Source organism: Filicampus tigris, chromosome 12, assembly GCF_054856515.1.
Source record: "Filicampus tigris isolate MCC_2025a chromosome 12, RoL_Ftig_1.0, whole genome shotgun sequence".
In the NCBI taxonomy this organism is placed as follows: domain Eukaryota; kingdom Metazoa; phylum Chordata; class Actinopteri; order Syngnathiformes; family Syngnathidae; genus Filicampus; species Filicampus tigris.
Genome location: NC_141228.1, coordinates 18,884,940 through 18,903,721, shown reverse-complemented (window position 1 = coordinate 18,903,721; position 18,782 = coordinate 18,884,940). Strand labels below are relative to the sequence as shown.

Genomic DNA, 18,782 nt, shown 5'->3' with positions numbered 1-18,782 from the left:
ACAACAGCAGCTCGACCCATGACGTAATCGGCTAGGCTGGATGAAGACGAAAGGCACTGTCCCAGTTTTACTTTACTACTACTTTGGGCCAGTGATTGTGGCAAGTGGGGCAGTGCCCTTGGACCCCCTCCAGCAGATGGCGCTGTAACAAGCGTCAGTAAGAAAGGGTTGAAAAAGCATTGTTCCACTGCTCATCCGTAAAGTCTTTATTGCTCATGATACATGGTGTACAAAATTAAGGGAAACTCTCAATATAAGGACAAAAGAAAGCAACATCGGCAGGCGTATGTCACTCATTAGTACATGCGCGCACACACAACACACATTCACGGAATGGGGACCGTTTGGTTGTGTTGCATTTGAGGACCTTGCAAGTGGGGACCTGACCATGGAAAAGTTTTGTGTCGAAAGGAAAATTTTATTAAATTACATTAAATTATTTCGAATCAAATAAAATAACTTTCACAATGCTCAGGCGTTTCTAAAGGGTCCACAAGTGAGATGTTTATATGTTTTGAGGGTAAGAAAAACTATAACCAAATGAAATTAAAAATAAATTAATTTTACAACTAAGGTAAATTACATCAAAATCTTAATTACAAGTATATTACTTTTTTTAACAAGGGGAAAAAATAATCATAAACAATGCTCATTTATATAAAAATGTTATGCATTATTTGGAAATGCTTTTTTCAGGAAAGCAATAAATAAAATGAAATTATTTGATTTTGTGATCATGTTAGAGGGCTCCACAAATTAGCCGAATTAAAAAAAAAAAGCCATTTGGTTAGAGATGACCATTTATTTTGAAAGAAAAAAAAACTATTAAATGTAATTAAATCAAATCATATATAGGGTTCCCTTCCATAGGCATACACACGCTAAAATAAAAATGTGCATGTGTTTGTTTCAGAATAAGGCTGGAGGTGTGTGTGGTTTAATGTTGATGCTCTGACTTTAACTGCACCCTTGACGTTTATCTTGTGTGCGTGTGTGTGTGACAGATGCAGGAAATGTGTGCATCTGAAGAAGTGCGACACATTTGGACTACTAATGACCTAAGCTTGTTGTAAAAACAGCATGTATTTTTTTGTTTTCTATTTAATAGCAGTGAGTCAAATGCAGTATTGACGCGTATACATCAACAAGCCTGTCATCTTTTTTAAGTACTACCGTTATATTCAAAATAACAATTTCTCAAGCATTACATAAAACAAATGCTTGTAAATGCTAACCAACGGTGAAAAAAAAATATACTTCCAGCCGGATCCCAGCCATAATTTATGCGATTTTTTTCTTTACCCTCAGCCCACCGCTCCAGTAAGTTCCCTGGTTATTGTTTAAGGACATTTATGTGTAGTCCTGCTCACTGACAACCAAACGGCCTTGGTGGAGGTAATGTCATGGGGGGCAAAGAACTGATTTTCGCTCCGTGACGGGACTCGTCGTGAATCAGTCGTCTCGGCGGCTCAATGGGATGTGGTGTGATCGTGTTGCCCCACTTACACACGCAAACGCCCCCCCACCACCACCACATACACACACACGCACAGAAAGCAGGCCTTATAGGACGAGGTCAGCCGAGCCAGTCACTTAGATTCCTGTTGAGCTCGGCGACGCAGTCTATCACTCTGACATGGTCTCCGTGCGTTAGCCTGATCCACTTCCCCTCACCAACACAGGTTGGCATACAGGAAATAGCCACGTGTCAAACACACACACACACTCAACCATTTCTGTACACATTAAAGGTAGCTTGCACATGTTTTTTGTTGTTTTACATTCATCTGGGTTTTTTTTTTTTTTTTTTTTGGTTCGAGGTATGCTGCGTGTGTTTTGTGTATACGTTTATGGAAAGCTGTATGAGCATTTATTTCATATCCTTGAATTTCACCTTAAGGTCAGTGTACTAGTTCGCTCTTTGTCCTCACTACTATTAACAGCTGTGTTTTATAAGTCATGTTTTTCCTTCTACTGTATGACATTTCTGCACACTAGTTGAACTATTTTGGCATATCGGACAACCACGTTACTAGTGAAGCAAAACTACTAGTGGGCATTTTGGTGCTACTAGTAGGTTTCCAGCAGGCTGCTAGTACTAATTGGGCATAAATAAGAAGACATTAAATATCAGTTGGGCCAAGCAGTGTTATTGGTTCAACACTATGGCAAGCTGTTGAAGCATTTATTCAATATCCGACTTGTGAGTCTAATTGCCCGTTTACTAGTACACTCTTATACCTCACCACCTGTAAAAAAAAATTCAGCGCACTAGTAGAACCCTGTTACTAGTGAGGCAAAACTTTGCACCACTTGACACCTGTGTGTTACTGTCACTACTACTAAATAGTAGAATTTTATAATGCACTCTGTCAACTAGTTCAGTTTTGCCTCATTAGTAGCATGTTGTTGGATATCAAATAATATACATGTAGCTTTGATATCCAGATTAAGCGCCATGTATTAGTATGCTCGGTTACATGAGTAGGACAACTACTCTACATGTATTTTGGTACTACCAGTAGAACTCCGGAGGCTACTAGTGCATGACACATGCCTACGTACAAGTTGAGCCTAGTAGTTTTACTAGTGCAGCACAGTAGTTTATTAATAAGGTTTAATTGCATACGAGTTGGCCGAAAGTGGCTCTAGTAGTGGAAAAAACATCACTTGCAAGACAGTCATTCTACTAGTGTGCTATATTGTCTTACCAGTGAGGCCAAAGAGTGTTCTAGTACATGGACCTTAAGATGGATATCATGGACATTGAATATACACTCAAATGGATTTTCACATGTTTTGGGGTGCTATTGTCAATTGGGGCACATATTGGAAAGTGCGTGTGTGCGTTTTGTGTGTTTGTTTGCGTGTGTCATTCAAATGTCGTCTTAGCGTCACACAAATGTTGCCAAGAGCATCAGGGCAGTGAAAAAAAAATGTTCTAATGAGAATTTAGTAGGATATGGTACAAAAAAAATGTGAGCATTCTTTTTAATAGGGTAGTCCCCCCACGTATTTGCGGTTCATTATTCACAAATTCACCCATGTGTCTTTTTTTTCTGTGCCCTGTCTAAGTAGGAATTGGTGTCCAGGAAGTATGTTGCAGTGATGCAACTTGACTGAGAGACAAGCTTTGTTTGTTGGGGAGGAGCTAGGTTTAACCCGGGTTATTATTGGATGGTAGCCTAGCCACATTGTATGGTATTTAAATGCACGCTTGTGCTCTATGGGGCTTTTTTCGAAAGCAAATCATTTGGAATGTTGTATAGGATGACTTTGAAGTGAATGTGTTTTGGGATCGTTGTGTGTGGTGTATTTTTGTGTGCATTTTTTAGGCAGGCGCAATAATTAATTATATTACATTATATTAAAGTTTTTTTGTGTGTCTCATAAAGGGTCTACTGATAAACACAAATTTAAATCACAGGTGAAAATAATAATAATTTGATCCAAAGAAGAGCTATTTATCATGAAATTAATGGTTTTTTTTGTAGAAAATCCTACTAAACTCTCAGGAGATGGTGTTTGTGCAGGGGGTTATTGCTCTCAAATTTTAAAGTATTCCCTATTTCCGAGGTAAAGGCATACAGTTCAACTTTTGGCTTACACACGCACACACACACACGCGCGCGCATACACTTGCATACATATGAACACACACATTCTGTCCTTGTGTTGAGAAATATGTCAACAATAAGAGGCTGTTTCCGGAATCATTTCCTTGCTCCCTAATCACTATACAGTGTTCCCTTGTACTATTCAGGTCCTATAATCACATTATTGGTGATTTTGGTCTTGATGTCTGATCTTAAATTTATTTCCTTTTTTAAAAAAATTGTTATTTCTTTTTTAATCTGCGTTTGACATCTCCCGTGTTCTCAGCGGTCATTCAATGCATCTCATGCACCACAGCTAGCCAGTGTTTTCTACTTTGCATTACAAATCGCCTGAATTCCTTTCACATGTATTATTGTGAGTAAATGTCAAAAGGTGAGTTTAATCACCTCACGCCCTTTTTGTAAAGTACTAGTGCACATACGTATTTGTTTACCCATGTGTGATATCTTGTCATTTTCTGATAGCCTGTTATTCTGGCTAGATGCTAGCTAATGCTATTGATGAGCCTCATTTGTGTTGAATAACACTGGTCAGCAGCAATTTTTTTTTATCAGAGATAGCTACATATGTCCTTAAACGTATTTCTAATGCTGACTTAAATATCTACTTTATTTTTCTAGCACATCAGATTTTTGACATATTTTCATTTTTTGTTTTTAAGTTTGACCTATAAAGCTTGCGCAATACGGATTTTACTATGCGTTGTAATTTTCGCTATGACGTTACAGAAAAAAACAAATTCCCCTGTTGCTGAACCCTTAATTCCTGAATATTCATGAATATGACTAAATATACTACATATTATTATTTTTATTATCATTATTATTATCATTATTATTATCATGAAAACCTGACATGCTAGAGAAAAACAAGGGCAGATTTGGAATCAGTGCAAAACAGTTGACTAAAAAAAGTTCACTTGTCTCTGATTACATAATTTAGTCAAATTTTGTTGAACAGTGTTATTTAACTTCTGAATACAGTTGACTATGTAGCATTGGTTAATGATTGTGTATGTACTAGATGCAGGGTGTTGATGCTTTATGATCCTCTGTTTTTCTGTTGATATTTTGGGAAGGAATTGTTAAAATGAGTTGAGGAACTTCATTTGGACAAAAGTAGTCCTTTGCCACCATCTTGTGGATTTTGGAGGCTACTATAGTACAATATAACCCTTTTAGAGGGGTCAATTACTCGTGGATTTTCACTATTCGCGGCAGGCCTCGGCTTGACCTTTTCTAGTGGCCAATGGATGTTCACTACTTTTCCTGATGCATTGTGGGATACATTAGGGTCAAATAGCATGACCCAATAGCAAACTCGCTATATAGAGCACTATACATTGGCTAGGGAGTGATTCCGAACACAGCCAAAATCCACGGATGGAGTCTTTGGTCTCAGAGTCATCGGCGGCATCAGACCTGCACGCCAGGCTTGCTCACGTCCCCGTTTCCCGGCTTGCCCCCGCCGCCCCCCCTGGCGTCCTCGTCGTCGCTGTCCAGCTCCTCGCTCTTGCGTTTGCTGTAGCGCTCGTACAGAACCATGAGCACGCCCATCACCCATGCCGACACCGTGCCCGCCGAGAAGATGACGAAGCCGATGGCCACGAAGAAGAGGTAGTCCCAGTAGCCCAGGCCCTGGTGGCAGTCCGCCCGCAGTTGCATGCCCACCTCGGCCAGACGCCGACCCGCCAGCTCAGTTGGGCTGTGGCACACCGTCTGGCCCTCGTCTGGAGGGGAGGTACAGCAGAGGGAAGTGTCATCGAAGAAAAGTGAAGGCGAATTGTTGAGATGAAAGATTTGCATTTGACATATGTGTACACATGCAGTTTCGAGGGCATTGTATCACATTTATGCCCAAATCAGGAATGAAGTCACAAGAGTACTTTCATCCTCCAATGGAGCAATTCAGACAAAAGAGAATAATTGAGGAAGCGTTTTTTTCACCCTCTTTTTATCATCTCATCGAACTTCATCCCTCATTAGCGACACGCTAATTGACATCCTCATCATCACCGCCCCCCCGCCCCCCATCCCCCCCTTCATGCTCAGTTGACTCTGCAAATAAAAATGACGTGAGAGGACGAAGGAGAGGAAAGACAATTAGACGGAGAGTGAGCACGGGACAAATGTCCAATTTGTGTTTTTTACGGACTACATAGTCAATGATTCAGTTTCAGCGCTCTGAGGCAAAACTGATTGATTGTGCTTTATGAAGTTCGGTCAATCAATGCATGCAATCTATGCATAATTTGTTTTCTAATTAATACGCATTGCATAGGTAATGGTGAATTTAATGTATGGATAGATTTTTTTTTTCCCTTGGCCTGGGTAGAATTGTGTCTGTGTACATGCAAGTACCTTTAAGAGGCGGAGTCTGGTAGGCTGGATTTAATGGCGGCACGAATGATAAACTGGGATATAGATGAGGTTTACTGTCCCGTTATCTATGTTTCTCAGTAATACAGGCAATTTTTTTCCCAAAAAAAACAACAGAGAGGGGAATGGCCACTGGCCACTTTCCTTTTGGCTTGTGGCTCACACTGTCCATTAAAGTGCACTCAGACCAGGGAGGCCAAAGGGTCCAAACATTGCAGAGGAAGGATGGAGGGATGAACGGGCGGGAACGATCTACGCCATGAAGGATCCTGGTCTCGACAGGGCTTCCTCTGCGTGTCTCCTCGCCACACACCGCCTCCTCCCTTACACACCTGACACCGTCATTTCAACCCCGTCATTCTCTGTCACCCTCCATCTGCATCCTATGACACTGATGCATGGCCTTCTTATATGAAAACGACATTGTGGGGCGCTACGATACTTTCTCCTTGTCGTTACAATTTGCCTGAAATCTCATGTGAAGGTGGTTTTTGCCGAATAATTTTTGCTGAATAATTTCATTTTCATTTCATTTCATTCATGTAATGAGATTTGAACCCGGGACCTCTTGACTACATGAGGCTACCGCCATATTGTGATTAGCATTGCGAAACAACAAAGCAGACTTTAAGGGACTTGTAGTGCCAGCTGTATTGGAATTCTGTGCAGGTTTAAGGACAAATGCAAATGACTATGTAATGAGTTTAATCTAAGGTTATCAAACACTGCCCACATCAATACCACCCAAAATCTCCCCCCACACACACTATATTTGCAAGATTTTAATTCCAACTTGATCAGCTCCATCAACCTCTATAAAGGAAGACGAATAAGTAGTGCTAGGCGTTTTCAAGTGGACTTTCGTGCGTGACAGATAAGAGCGCTGACAAGTGGCGCAAATGTCAAGGACGTCCCTGACAGAGACAGCTTTTCCTGGCCTGACTGATGGGAAGTGGGGATAATAATGAAAGAAAAAAAAAGCAACAGCGAAAAAGAAAGTGACAAAGTAACAGGACCCAATTATGTGTCTGTTTATCAGAAAAAGTACTCACAGGCTGTATTGTGCTTAGAGCTAAGAATATTGTTAGCATCCGACATTAGCTTTCAATGTTACCTCTGATGTCAGCCTCCAATGTTAACCACAAAATTACCTCTGATATTAGCTTCCGATTTTAGCAATATTAGCTCTAACCTTAGTTTCCAATTTTAGCTTAGATGTTAGCTTATGAAGTTAGCTTCCAATTCTGCCTCTGTCATTAAAGCTACGGAAGACTAACAGCTTCCGGCGTTAACTTCCAACAAGAGGTGCAACAATAAATCAACAACTATTTTGACAATTGAGTAATTGTTTAGAGAGGTTTAACTTGAAATGGTCTAAATTCCTGAAATTTCTTAGCATTAAATATCCTCTGATTTCTGTAGTACTACATTTGCAAACATATACTTTTACTTAACAATAACCAACATGTTTGCCCATTTTCTGACGTGTTATGGACTAAACCAGCAGCTGAATCATAATCCAGCTCCCCCAAGACCCTATTTAGGACAAGCGCTAAAGAAATTTTTGAATGGATAATCAACAGACCTGTGCCAAGGCTGAATTACTAACAAAAGTAAGAAATCTGATGGTTTGAACTTCAAGTTTTGTTTGACTTCTGAGACTTTTTGCCCCCACACACAATCAAGTGATTATCTAAAGCTGGAGGGTTTGAAATGTGCGCTGATGCTATCAAGGAGCTTAACCGCAATCATCACGGCGCCTAAGAATAGTTGACCTTTTCCGCATTCACGCCTTCGCTCTCGTTCTTGAACGTTAGTCAGAACGCCGTTGTCCTCCTTTTTCAGTTTCTCCATAGCAGCTCCTCTTCCTCTGGCAAAGGATAAGTGCAGAGCCTCAGTGAAGGTCGGCTTGCAGCAAAAAGCTCTTATCGCTTCATTTTTTTTTTCATTTGTTCTCCCTTCAGCCCCTTTTCACTCTATTTCACTCAACCATCCACCCGTTTCGCTCCTCACTACTTGGAGAAATGTAGTGAGTTGCTCCTCTTCAACCCTCGTGTTATGCTCCGGGTCAGATCCTCTTCAAAGTTTGAAAAACTCAATAAATAATAATAGTAATAATAACGCATCCGTTTTATGTAGCGCTTTTTGGACACTCTAAGACGCTTCATTGTGGATATATAAATGAATATTTTAAAAAGGCTAGGATGAAAGCATTTTTAAAATTAGATATATTTTTAAATACATTTTTATGTTAAACATGTAGTGAAATTTATTTTTAAATATCTTTGAATTTAATTTTTGGGGTTGAGTTTTAATGTGACCTAACGGTTTTACAACGCGAAAGAATTCAAAATGGACAAAAGAAAAAAACACGAGAAAAAGGAAAATATTGAAAAAATATCCATCCATCATAAAAAGAAAAAAAAAACCTGAACATTACGTGTGACTGCAAGGTTTGTTTTATTTAAAAAAAATTTTTTTTCAAGAATCAAAAAAAAATATCAATGAAAGAAAATAAATCATAATATTGACTGGAAGTAATGTGTGAATGGGGGAGAAAAAAACTAAAATTAAAAACCTACATTACCTTTGCCTGAAACCTTTCTTTACATTTCAATGATAAAAATATCAAATAAAAAAATAATCAAACTGTTACACAGAAATGAATGAACTGAAAACCACAACAACTACGCGATGGATATGTGTGAGTGTAACCTTCACATGGGAGATTTCCAGATATTCTGAAAAGAAAAAAAAAAAAAACATCTCCCTTGTACATAAGTTACATTTTGGCTAGGCTGCACAAGTAGGCCAACTGAATTGGATATGCGTCCAATTTGCTGAATAATGTATGCTGCGCCTGTATTGAATGATGCAATTGTCTTTAATGAATTTGAGTGGCGGCCTCCTCCCGACCCTGTTTTGTCCCACATGCTTTGTTTTGTCACACCACCGTGGCTCCTCTCTTGCGTTCATTGCAGATAAATCCACTTTCACTTCTTTCCGCAGAAGTGGAAGTAACGTCTCCGGAATAGTGACTTACTTTGTACACGTCTGGATGCAGAGCGCTTGTCCGAATCAGCGCGTCAGGCCATTCGACCGTTCACTGACAATTAGAGAGTCTGCAAGAGAGAGTGCAACGCTGCAGGCGCGGAGGAATAAATAGAATGTAGACACTACACGGAAGCTTTTCCCTCAAATGAATATTCACGCAAATAGTGGACACTCTTCAATAACCTCACAGGGTGCCTGTGAGGGCAAAGGGTCACATAGCAGGAAATGGAAGTTGCTGTGACATAGTATCGGATGCTAACAGCCGGTAGCATGTTGCTAAAAGGATCATGGCTTGTGACAAGCGCAGAAAAGTACTAGTGATGGCAACGAGGAAAAGTGTTTCCAATCTAAACTTCAACAGTAGCTCTAACGTTAGCTTTCAATCTTCGCTTCCAACTTTCCTTCCATTCTTACCTTCTAAAGTTAGTGACCAAAGGTACCGCTAACATTAGAATAGACCTGACAAAGATTCACGTTATCCAACGTTAGCTTCCAACATTACATTCCAACACATCCAGTGTTGGCGACATTACGTCTCACATTAACTTCCAATGTTAACTCTAACATTAGCTTCCAATGTGCGCTTTCAGTATTGGATCCAAGATTAACCTTCAAGTCAGCTTCCAACGTTAGAGATAATGAAAACAAACGTTAGCTACCGAAGTTAGCGTCAACATTAGCCTCCAATGTTAGTTTACCAACCTGCTTTCTTGCACTCCTTGCCTGCCCTCTACTGAAATCTTCCATCACGCTGCTGTTCGCCGTCAAGCCGGCCGGCTATCGGCGTATATCAGACGCTCCTAAAGTACTCAACGTTTAATCACCCTATTAGTTCTTGTTAAGCGTCCTTGGGTACCTACAAAGTCGCGAAATAAATCTAAGCAATTATCAAAAGCAAATGAAAAAGTACACAGTATGTTTTTAAAGCGCTCCCTTGTTGTTAATCCGACCTCAGTAGGCCTTAAAGTGATTCCCTTGACCTGACATTACACACACTTAAGTAGAGTGTCTTTAAATACAACTCTCCTCAATGGGAGCACATTATTTGACCAGCAGCATCATTAAAACACGCGAATGAGGAGAGGAAGTGTGCAAGAAGTGTTCCAAACGGACAACAAAAGAACACCAATGCCAGTCTTCTTGTGCCTTAGTCTGGTGGTTCTCAAATTAGGCTCTACTAAGTGTTGTAGTTTCGGGGTCCGTGAAGTAATTTGCATAAATTCTTTTATCATTCAAAAAGTGCATACCTGTATAGGGGAGCCTGGGTAACAATAAAACAAAGAAAAAGAAATGACTCCTTCATACCTTAGCTTTGGGCCAATTAAAATCTCTGATGTCATTGTGATGTATCATCACATACAGTAAATCTGCCATTACGTCATGAATAAAGTGTAGTTGTTTTTTTAAGAAAATGGGCTTATTATTATAGGAATAAAGTATTTTTGTTTCGTTAATAAAGATGTATTTTCCTTAATAAATGGTGTAATATCAGCAGACTAAAGTTGTGTTTTTGAAATTCAATTGTGTGCTTCCCCTTTAAACTTCAGGCTTTAATACTGCCTACTCATTTGACCTACACGCAGTGTATGTTGAAGTAAGGGGGCGGAGCTTCTATTTGACAAACCAAAGCACTGTCTTATTGAAAAGACTTGCTTTGGCGCCATCTTATGGCATTTATAGGCAATTATAAACCTTTTAGGGACGGGCGTCAAATACAACTATTGACGGCAATGGTCTGTCCCTATCTCCTGTGAATAGCGAGGGATTACCATACCTGTCAATTTGTACGTTTTCCCTGTATTTTATATGTTTTTTGATCATTTCAAATTGTGTACGCCGTATAACAATTTTTGCACGGGGAAAAAAAATATTAAAAACGTTTTTTTTGTTAGAGCGATCTCGTCTTGCCCATTTTGGCTCTAATCCGGAGCGTCCGTTTAGCGATTCCGACTGCAAACTTCGGCCGACTTACACGAGCAAAGTCAGCACCCCCCTACTGCTGCTATCTTCACACACATAACTAGCATTAACGTTGACTTTTCCCATCAACAATGTCCCATGGGCTTCTCATGCTGTCTTCGCGTCGTACACACGTTGGGGTAACGGCGCGATAAGTATGCCGCTATCTGAGATTAAACTGCAGCCGCAATCGCATCATCTTAATGAGCTGAGGTGACAACAAGCAATATGGAGACCTTGGAGTGTCTTTGGAATACTTTTAGTGATAATAGCCCTTAAAACGCTGGCTACTTTAGAGGGATTTTTCTGTGTGCTGTCCGGCGTGACAGGTAACGATCGGTGAATTTGCCAACTTGGCTCAAAGACTGACGTTTCACATATTATACTGATCCATTTAAGGCCCACTTTGATGAGTTTTGTCTGGTCCAGTGGTGTCCAAAGTATGGCCCGGGGGTGCCTTTGCGGCCCGCTGCGTGTTTTTTATTGGCTCGCCACATATTTTAAACGTTAAAGGCCTAAAGGTTATCAGAAAAGTTTAAATGTGGAGAAACAGCACACATTTTTTTTTAAATTAAAATATCACAATAATAAAGACTAAAAAATGTTGGAACGATTACCTCCTGCAGGCTCTTTGTTTTTTTCTTGTTTTTTTTATTTTGCTTATTAGCAAACTTAAACTTGAGACTGGTTTCACGACACGGCATTGTCAGAATAATGGGAATTTATGTTTTTGTTTTTTTATTAAATCATGTAAGAATTGTATTTTGAATGGATGGACAGAAACTGTTAAGAATGGCCAAATAAAGAGTGACCCAAAAAAAAAAGCTTAAAAGTAAAACAGAAACACAATATGAATTCTGTCAGATATCCCACATTTAGTTTTAAATGATTTTTAAGTAAAAAAAAAAAAATATATATATATTGATTTGCCACACAATTTTGTGTGAATGTTGTAACAGACGATTTAAATTACTTGGGTTGTTTCAAAACATTGGACCCCTGCATATTTTTGGCATTGGAGAATTCATTTTAAATTTTTTGTCCCACTTCATTTTTTTTAATCACCATATCATCTTTGAATTCACATCACCGAGAAAATAAATCATGGGAATTATAAGCAACAGAAATTATTTGTGAGTTTTTGCTATTTGTGTTCAGTTCTGGTTCCTGTACTAAACTAACTTACTTACTTAACTTTCTGGTTAATGCATGTTTCATCAATACAAGATGAAGTGCCCCCTTCTTCCTTTTTACAAGTTCCAAAAAGTTTGAACATTGGGACATCTAAGCCGTTTTACCAATATATTGTTCTGTGTGTATGGTTCCGACGCAGGATCTGAGGTCGTGAAATCAATTCGCAAATTGGTTGTCTTGCAAGCTAGTATCCGTATCCCCTAGCAGAGGAGCGGCGTCTAAGTGATGGCAGGTTTACCACCAAAGACTCACAGGCCACGCCCCTTTATATTGAAATCAATTGTCGCTCACAGCACTGAAGTATCTCAGTACGGCAAACAGCAACAGTAGACCCAGTGCGGTTCTTACCAGTCCTTCGCACACTGGCCGTCGGGAATCAATGCCCACGCCCCTTAGCGTTGAAAGCAACTGTCACTGGCGCCATCTAATTATCTCAATGCGGAGAGCAGCAACAGCCGCGTGGGCTCAAACATCCGACACAGCGTTCAATCTCGGTTCTACTGTGATGGTTTATGTGTCGGTGCGGATAATGCTGCAACGCCACAAAACGGATGCGGCAGTAAATCTTTTGAGACTTGAACAGCTCCTTCATCCATCCTCACCTTGGAACTTGAAGCTCTCGATCTGCACCCAAAGGCAGAGGTCTTCCGTGTCGCAGTCGCACCTCCACGGGTTGCCGCTGAGGCCCAGAGACCTGAGGGCGGGCAATCCGATCAGGCCGCTGACGTTGAAGGCGCTCAGGTTGTTCCGGCTCACATCCAGGACCTGCAGGGCCGCGTTCTCGGCGAAGGCGTCGGCGTGGATCTCCCCGAGACCCGGGTTGTCCGTCAGCCGCAGCATGACCAGGGACGCCAGAGGCCCGAAAGTCCGCTCGTCGATCTGCAGCAGGGCGTTGAAGGACAGGTCCAGGTAGGCCAGCTTGCGAAGGTTCCCGAAGGTGGACTCTGAGATCTCCGTGAGGGAATTGTTGCTGCAGTCCAGGTAGACCAGATCGGACAGGTAGTTCAGCTGCAACGCCGGCAGATCGCCGATGCGGTTGTTGGAGATGATGAGCTGCCGGGTGGCCAGGGGAAGATCGGCGGGGAACCGGGTCAGCTCCCGCCCGGCGCACTGGACCACCAACTGGTCGTCGCACACGCACCTAGGGGTTAAGAAGTCCGGGAATTTTCAAAGTTGGAAACGTGCCGTGGGAATGAACGGGGATAAAACCAGGACTGACTGAACGAAAATGAAGCAGAGGCTGTTTTTCTTGTTTGTTTTTTCCCCAAATCTGGTTTTGAGGCATTGTTCTGTTTTTTTTTTTTTTTTTTTTTTTTTTTTTTTTTTTTTTTTGGTTGTCTTGTAAGGCAGAATTTAGAGAGCCAAAATTAACATTTTAAAATAATTCCCCATTTTTTTTTCCATAAATCCTTACTTAACTTCTCCTGGAAATATACCAGAAATTTCCCTTCAGATTTTTTTGCAACCCTCCAACGCACCTGTCGGGGCAGCCGGCCGTCAGAGCCGGCGAGGGGGCCGCCCCCATCACGAAGACCAAGAGGGACAGGAGCCGCAGGGAGTGGGCGCCGGGCTGGCGGGGGGCACGCATGACGGGGGCCGGAGCCCGGAGCGTCACGGAGCGGGAACGCCGGCCCTGGTCATCCCGGCCAAGCTCTCGGGATCCAACCTCTCGGGATCCAGCCTCTCTTAGTCGGTTAGTCCCGGATGGGCGACAACCTGGTGGGCGAGCTTAGCGGACTTTGAATCACCCCCGTGGTGACTCATGCCGGTGAGTTAGTTGTCGCCGGCTGAGTGCATGATGGGGGCGTCGGCTCCTGAGCCAAAGGGATGACCCGCGCGTACTCCTCTGATCCAGGATGAGCCGTCGTTTTCCTCCTGCTGAGCGGCACTTCTCTCCGATAGAGGACGGAAGCCGCGCGACGCGTCCTTCCCGCTGCTTGGCTCGGTGCGCTACTGATGCTCCTGAGCGCGGAGCTGCCTCACTGAGCGCTTATGCACGTGACCAACAATGTGTGTGCGTGTGTGTACGTGCGTGTGTGTTTGAGAAGGGATAATTGTGGGGCTGACGTAATCAGGTATTCAGCTGTGCGCACCACCGTCTAAACTTAAATGAACACGGCTCTCTCTCTTCTCCCTCTCTCGCTCGCTCGCTCTCTCTCTCTCTCTCTCTCTCTGTCTCACACACTCATGAAGCATTGAAGGTACTATAATGCCCCCGCATATGGGCAAGGAGAGCCACAGTACTTTCAGCCTTTTACTAAACAGGACAAAAAATAATCATAAAAAAAATCAAGCTAACAAATACAAAATAAGAACATATACAAGTCGCTGTATATGGAAATTGGAAATTGTGAATCCATCCTATTCTCCTATTTCTAATCAGGACTCTGGCAGCAGCATTTTGGACCACTTGGAGACTCGCTTGAAGTGGGGTTCCCACTTGTTTGTCCTCCAAAAAGTGTCGTGAGAGTTTTCACTTCACTGAGTTCTACTCAGTACTCGGGCATCAGCATTTTGAACAAGGTGGAAACTTTTGTGACAATTTGTGAGTATTTCCACATCACCTACTTCTAGTCAGGACTTGGGCAGCAGCATTTTGGACCATTTGGTGACTTGTCTTCAGGGGCTCATTTATGGTAGATGCGGAAAATTTTGCGGGAATCCCATCGTTTGTTGTCCAAAAATGATTGTGGATAATTTCACTTCTCTTAGTTCTATAGTCAATACTCGTGCAGCAACATTTTTTCGACTAGTTTGTGACTTGTTTTCAGAGACTTGCTCCAAGTAGATTTGATGGGAGACGCATCATGGTTTTTTTTCTTCCGTTTTCGTCAGTACTCGGGCAGCAGCATTTTGGCAAAGTAAACAACTATGATGATTCTTAGTGTACATATATGCTCAATCAGTTTTACCATTGAATCATCAGTGTGGAAAACGACTTCATCTTTTAATAATTATACATTTTTTTCCCTGGCTAGAGTCTATTCCATTTTGTGTTTGCATGAGTGTGTGATTTTCACTTTAATTTCTCTGTCTCAATCATCACTGGGCCCCAAAGCAGCAGCAGCGGCGGCGGCGCCCGTCTGAATAACAAACACAGATATAACAGACCTCGTCTCATATGCTCCACTGGCTAATTCCTCCCCCTTCTGTCCCCCTCCCAGCGGCGTGTTGACTTCATTATGCATATTCACGTCCAACTGCAGCCGCCGGTTTATTCATTAATTTTACATTTTTAATTGCGGGAGTCAGCAGAACATTGGACTCGGGTTGGATGTTGATTGCTTATTCCAATAAATATCATCCATGTAGTTCCGGGGTGTCAAAGTCATTTTTGTCACGGGCCACATCGACGTTATGGTTTTCGTACCCATCGGAGGGCCGTTATGACTGTGAACCCAAATAAATGTATGATCGCCTCATATTACATAGACAACAAAGCTAGTTTGGAAAATCAGAGGCCAGTAGGAACTGCTTATTCAAATATTATTACATTCATTTATTTTAAAATGGGGATTGGTATTAAAAATGCTTGCGATATCTCAACGTTTTTAAAAGTGGAGAGAATGTACAATTTTGGTATTTTAGCAAGAAACAAGAAGTGGAGTGATGAGATCAGATGATGGTGAAGCAGCATGTGGCTCATTGCCCACTTGTAAACAATTAGTTATTCGGTGACTCATGTTTAGCAACAGTTTCCATCAGAGTCCAAAAAAAACAAAACAAAACAAAAACACTTTGTGTTTCAGCATGGGGCTCCACAGCATTTTTCTTACGTATGCCCCCCATCCCAAGAATGAAAATGAGTATTTATAGTGACATTAAAGTCACTTGTGTGTGTGAAAGAGTCCATGAAAATCAAAATGTGCGGCGTGCATTTCCCCACCCTGGTAATTATGTAACGGCCGCAGCCATTCATCAGCATTAGGTGGCTTCATTAGTTCAAATGACAGAGCGAGGGAACGGATGGTCACCTCTGTGAGACCCTTCAAAGCAAAAAAATAATGCTGAGAAAGCAGAACCGGTGCAGACAAATGACCAGTAATCATCTTTATAATTGCTTCAATGGGTTTTTTCAATTGTATTTTTATTTTTGGTTAACAATATATATTTTTTCCACGACTCCTAGTTGTAGTCAGCACTTGGGCGGCAGCATTTTGTACCAGTTGAGACTATAGAGACTTGCTTGTAAGTGTTTGAATTTTGAGATTTCAGAGGTCCCCAAAAGTAGGTGTCATGATTCAGGTCGACATCATCGAGTGCAGACGCACACGTACCTTTTGACTTTTCACGTCTTTTTTAATGCGTGTCGGCAGCTGCTCCCTTCGGCTGTAGCTCGTTCCTTCAGGTTGTCGGGCTCCTTTATTCACGTCCGCCTTCATCACTTTACAGGTAATGTCATTGAAGCAAAGGGCACGATCATCCCTCAGTTACAGTGATTCGGTTTATAGCTGCCGGTGTGCCCGCGTGTGCATACATGCATGCATTCGCGCGCGCGTGCGTGTGTGTGTGTGGTTGTTTGCTCAGTCCAATGTTGCCACATTATCCAATTTAGGAGTTAACTTAATTGACCTTATCTGTGTGGACAAAAGTCAAGTGACAGGTGGCATTTTCGGACAGTTTTTCTACTCTTATTTCTGGTCGGTACTTGGGTAGTAGCGTCTTGGATCAGCTGTAGATTTGTTTTTAGAGACTTGGCCCCAAACAAGGTGTGGATTGAGGGGGAGATATGATGCTCCAAAAAGGATTGTGAATCTTTCTGTATCTCCTAGTTTCAGTCAGTACTCAAGCAGCAGCATTTTAGACCAATTTTAAGACTTTTATCTTTTTTTAAGATTTGGGGCAACCAAAATCTTTTTCTCGCCAAAATAGGATTGTGACACTTTCTGTTTTTCCATGGTCCTAGTAAAATACTTAAGCAGCAGCACTTTGGCCCAGTTGAAGATTTGTTGGACCGATTTGTTGGACCGATTTTTGGAGCGATTGAAGACTTGTTTTTTTAGCAACTTCAGCCAAAGAATGAAGAAACTGTGGCTTTAGTGATGATTGTTCTCCTAAAAAAGAATGTGAATCTTTTCGCTTCTTACAGTTCTAGTCGGTCCTTGAACAGCTTTTTGAACCAGTTTAAGAATTGTCTTTAGAGACTTTTGCGCCAAAGCTGCTGCTCTAGTACTGAATAGAACTGGAAGAAGTGGAGAAATGACCAATTCTTTGTGGGGGGACAAAAATGACTAAATTTACACATTTGGCTTTGCACTCTGATGTTTTTATTTTCAAAAAAGATTTGTGAATCTTTTCCTAGTTCTAGGTGGCACTTGAACAGTAGTATTTTTTTTATTTTTATTTCGTATTAAGAGATTTGTTCCACCCAAGTAGGATTGTGATTATATCTGCTTCTCCTACTTCTGGTCAGTACTCGATTATTCGCAATTTTGGACCATTTGGAGACTTGTGACGTGTCCCAATACTTTTGTCCAACTGGTGTAGGAGGAATTGTGTTGAAATAAAACGCTGTCTCCGTGCGTTAAGCCCATAATTTGACCGATGACTTCTTTCCCTCGGTTATCTCTTGTTATCTGTCCGAGCCTCCGAATTGCAATCAGTCTAAATAATCGTTTTCCGTTGTTTTGGAAAACAATACAGCAGAGGCAAAACATGAATCGAGAAATTGGAAACATCATTTTGAACTCTCTGTCACCAGTCTGTCCTGCCTCGCTTCCGCCGAGCAAACGAGATGGGCGGAAACGTGACAAGATGTCCGACACAAAGGTCAAACACAATGTGCGCGCCCGCGGCGTATCACTGCATCGTCTCGCTCCTTGGCAGGAACAGGATCACTCCATCTGACTCATGTGGGCTGTCAGCAGCAGGCCTCGCATTGGCCTCCATGCTGGACGCCTGTCTGGATGGTTTACGTCAGGGGTCCCCACCCACCGGGCCGCGGTTCGGGACCGGGCCGCACAGATGAAAGAAAAAAAAAAAACAAGTAAAATACTTCCGGTTTATTTATTATCCGAGGCTGAAAAACATTTTATTTTATAAAGTGACCGGATTCACTCTGTTACATCCATCTATGACTGTCTCTTAACACATGTCAAGTTGTCTCAGTCGCGTAACGCTAACATTAAATGCACAAGCTAGCAAATGAGTAAAATAAACAGACGTATTTGGACTCTAAAGACATTTGTCTTTAGAGATTTGCCCAAGGGAGACCATGTATTGATTTCCGTACGTCAGAGACACGTGATGTTTGTTCTCCAAGATGGATTGGGAATCTTTTCACTTCTTTTAGTTCTAGTCAGTACTTGAGCATCAAGAGACTTTCTGGGAGTAAAAAATGTGGGGATTTAGTTGGAGACTTGGGATGTTTTTTTTCTGGAGAAAGGATCCTTTCACTTCTCTTAGTTCTAGTCAATACTCGGACAGCAGCAATTTTGGAGCCGCTATCGATCCATAGTTAGAGAATTGCTTGAGGTAAACAAAGTGTGGATTTAGTGGAGGGCCCATGGTGATTATGCTCTAAAAAGGATAGTGAATCTTTACACTTCTTATCGGTGTAGTAGCTACTCGGGCAGCAGC

The 18,782-nt window shown here is 41.7% G+C and overlaps 1 protein-coding gene across 1 annotated transcript; it reads right to left on the bottom strand.

Annotated features, from left to right (window-relative positions):
- Nucleotides 1-219: 219 nt before the first annotated feature.
- lrrc52 (leucine rich repeat containing 52) lies at nt 220-14,312 on the bottom strand. The gene is made up of 3 exons (XM_086048366.1): nt 13,682-14,312; nt 12,806-13,344; nt 220-5,347 (listed from the first exon to the last, which is right to left on the bottom strand). Exons 1-3 carry the CDS (start codon nt 13,789-13,791, stop codon nt 5,034-5,036), a joined length of 963 nt encoding a protein of 320 aa, XP_085904492.1. The 5' UTR covers nt 13,792-14,312; the 3' UTR covers nt 220-5,033.
- Between the last annotated feature and the right edge of the window lie 4,470 nt (nt 14,313-18,782).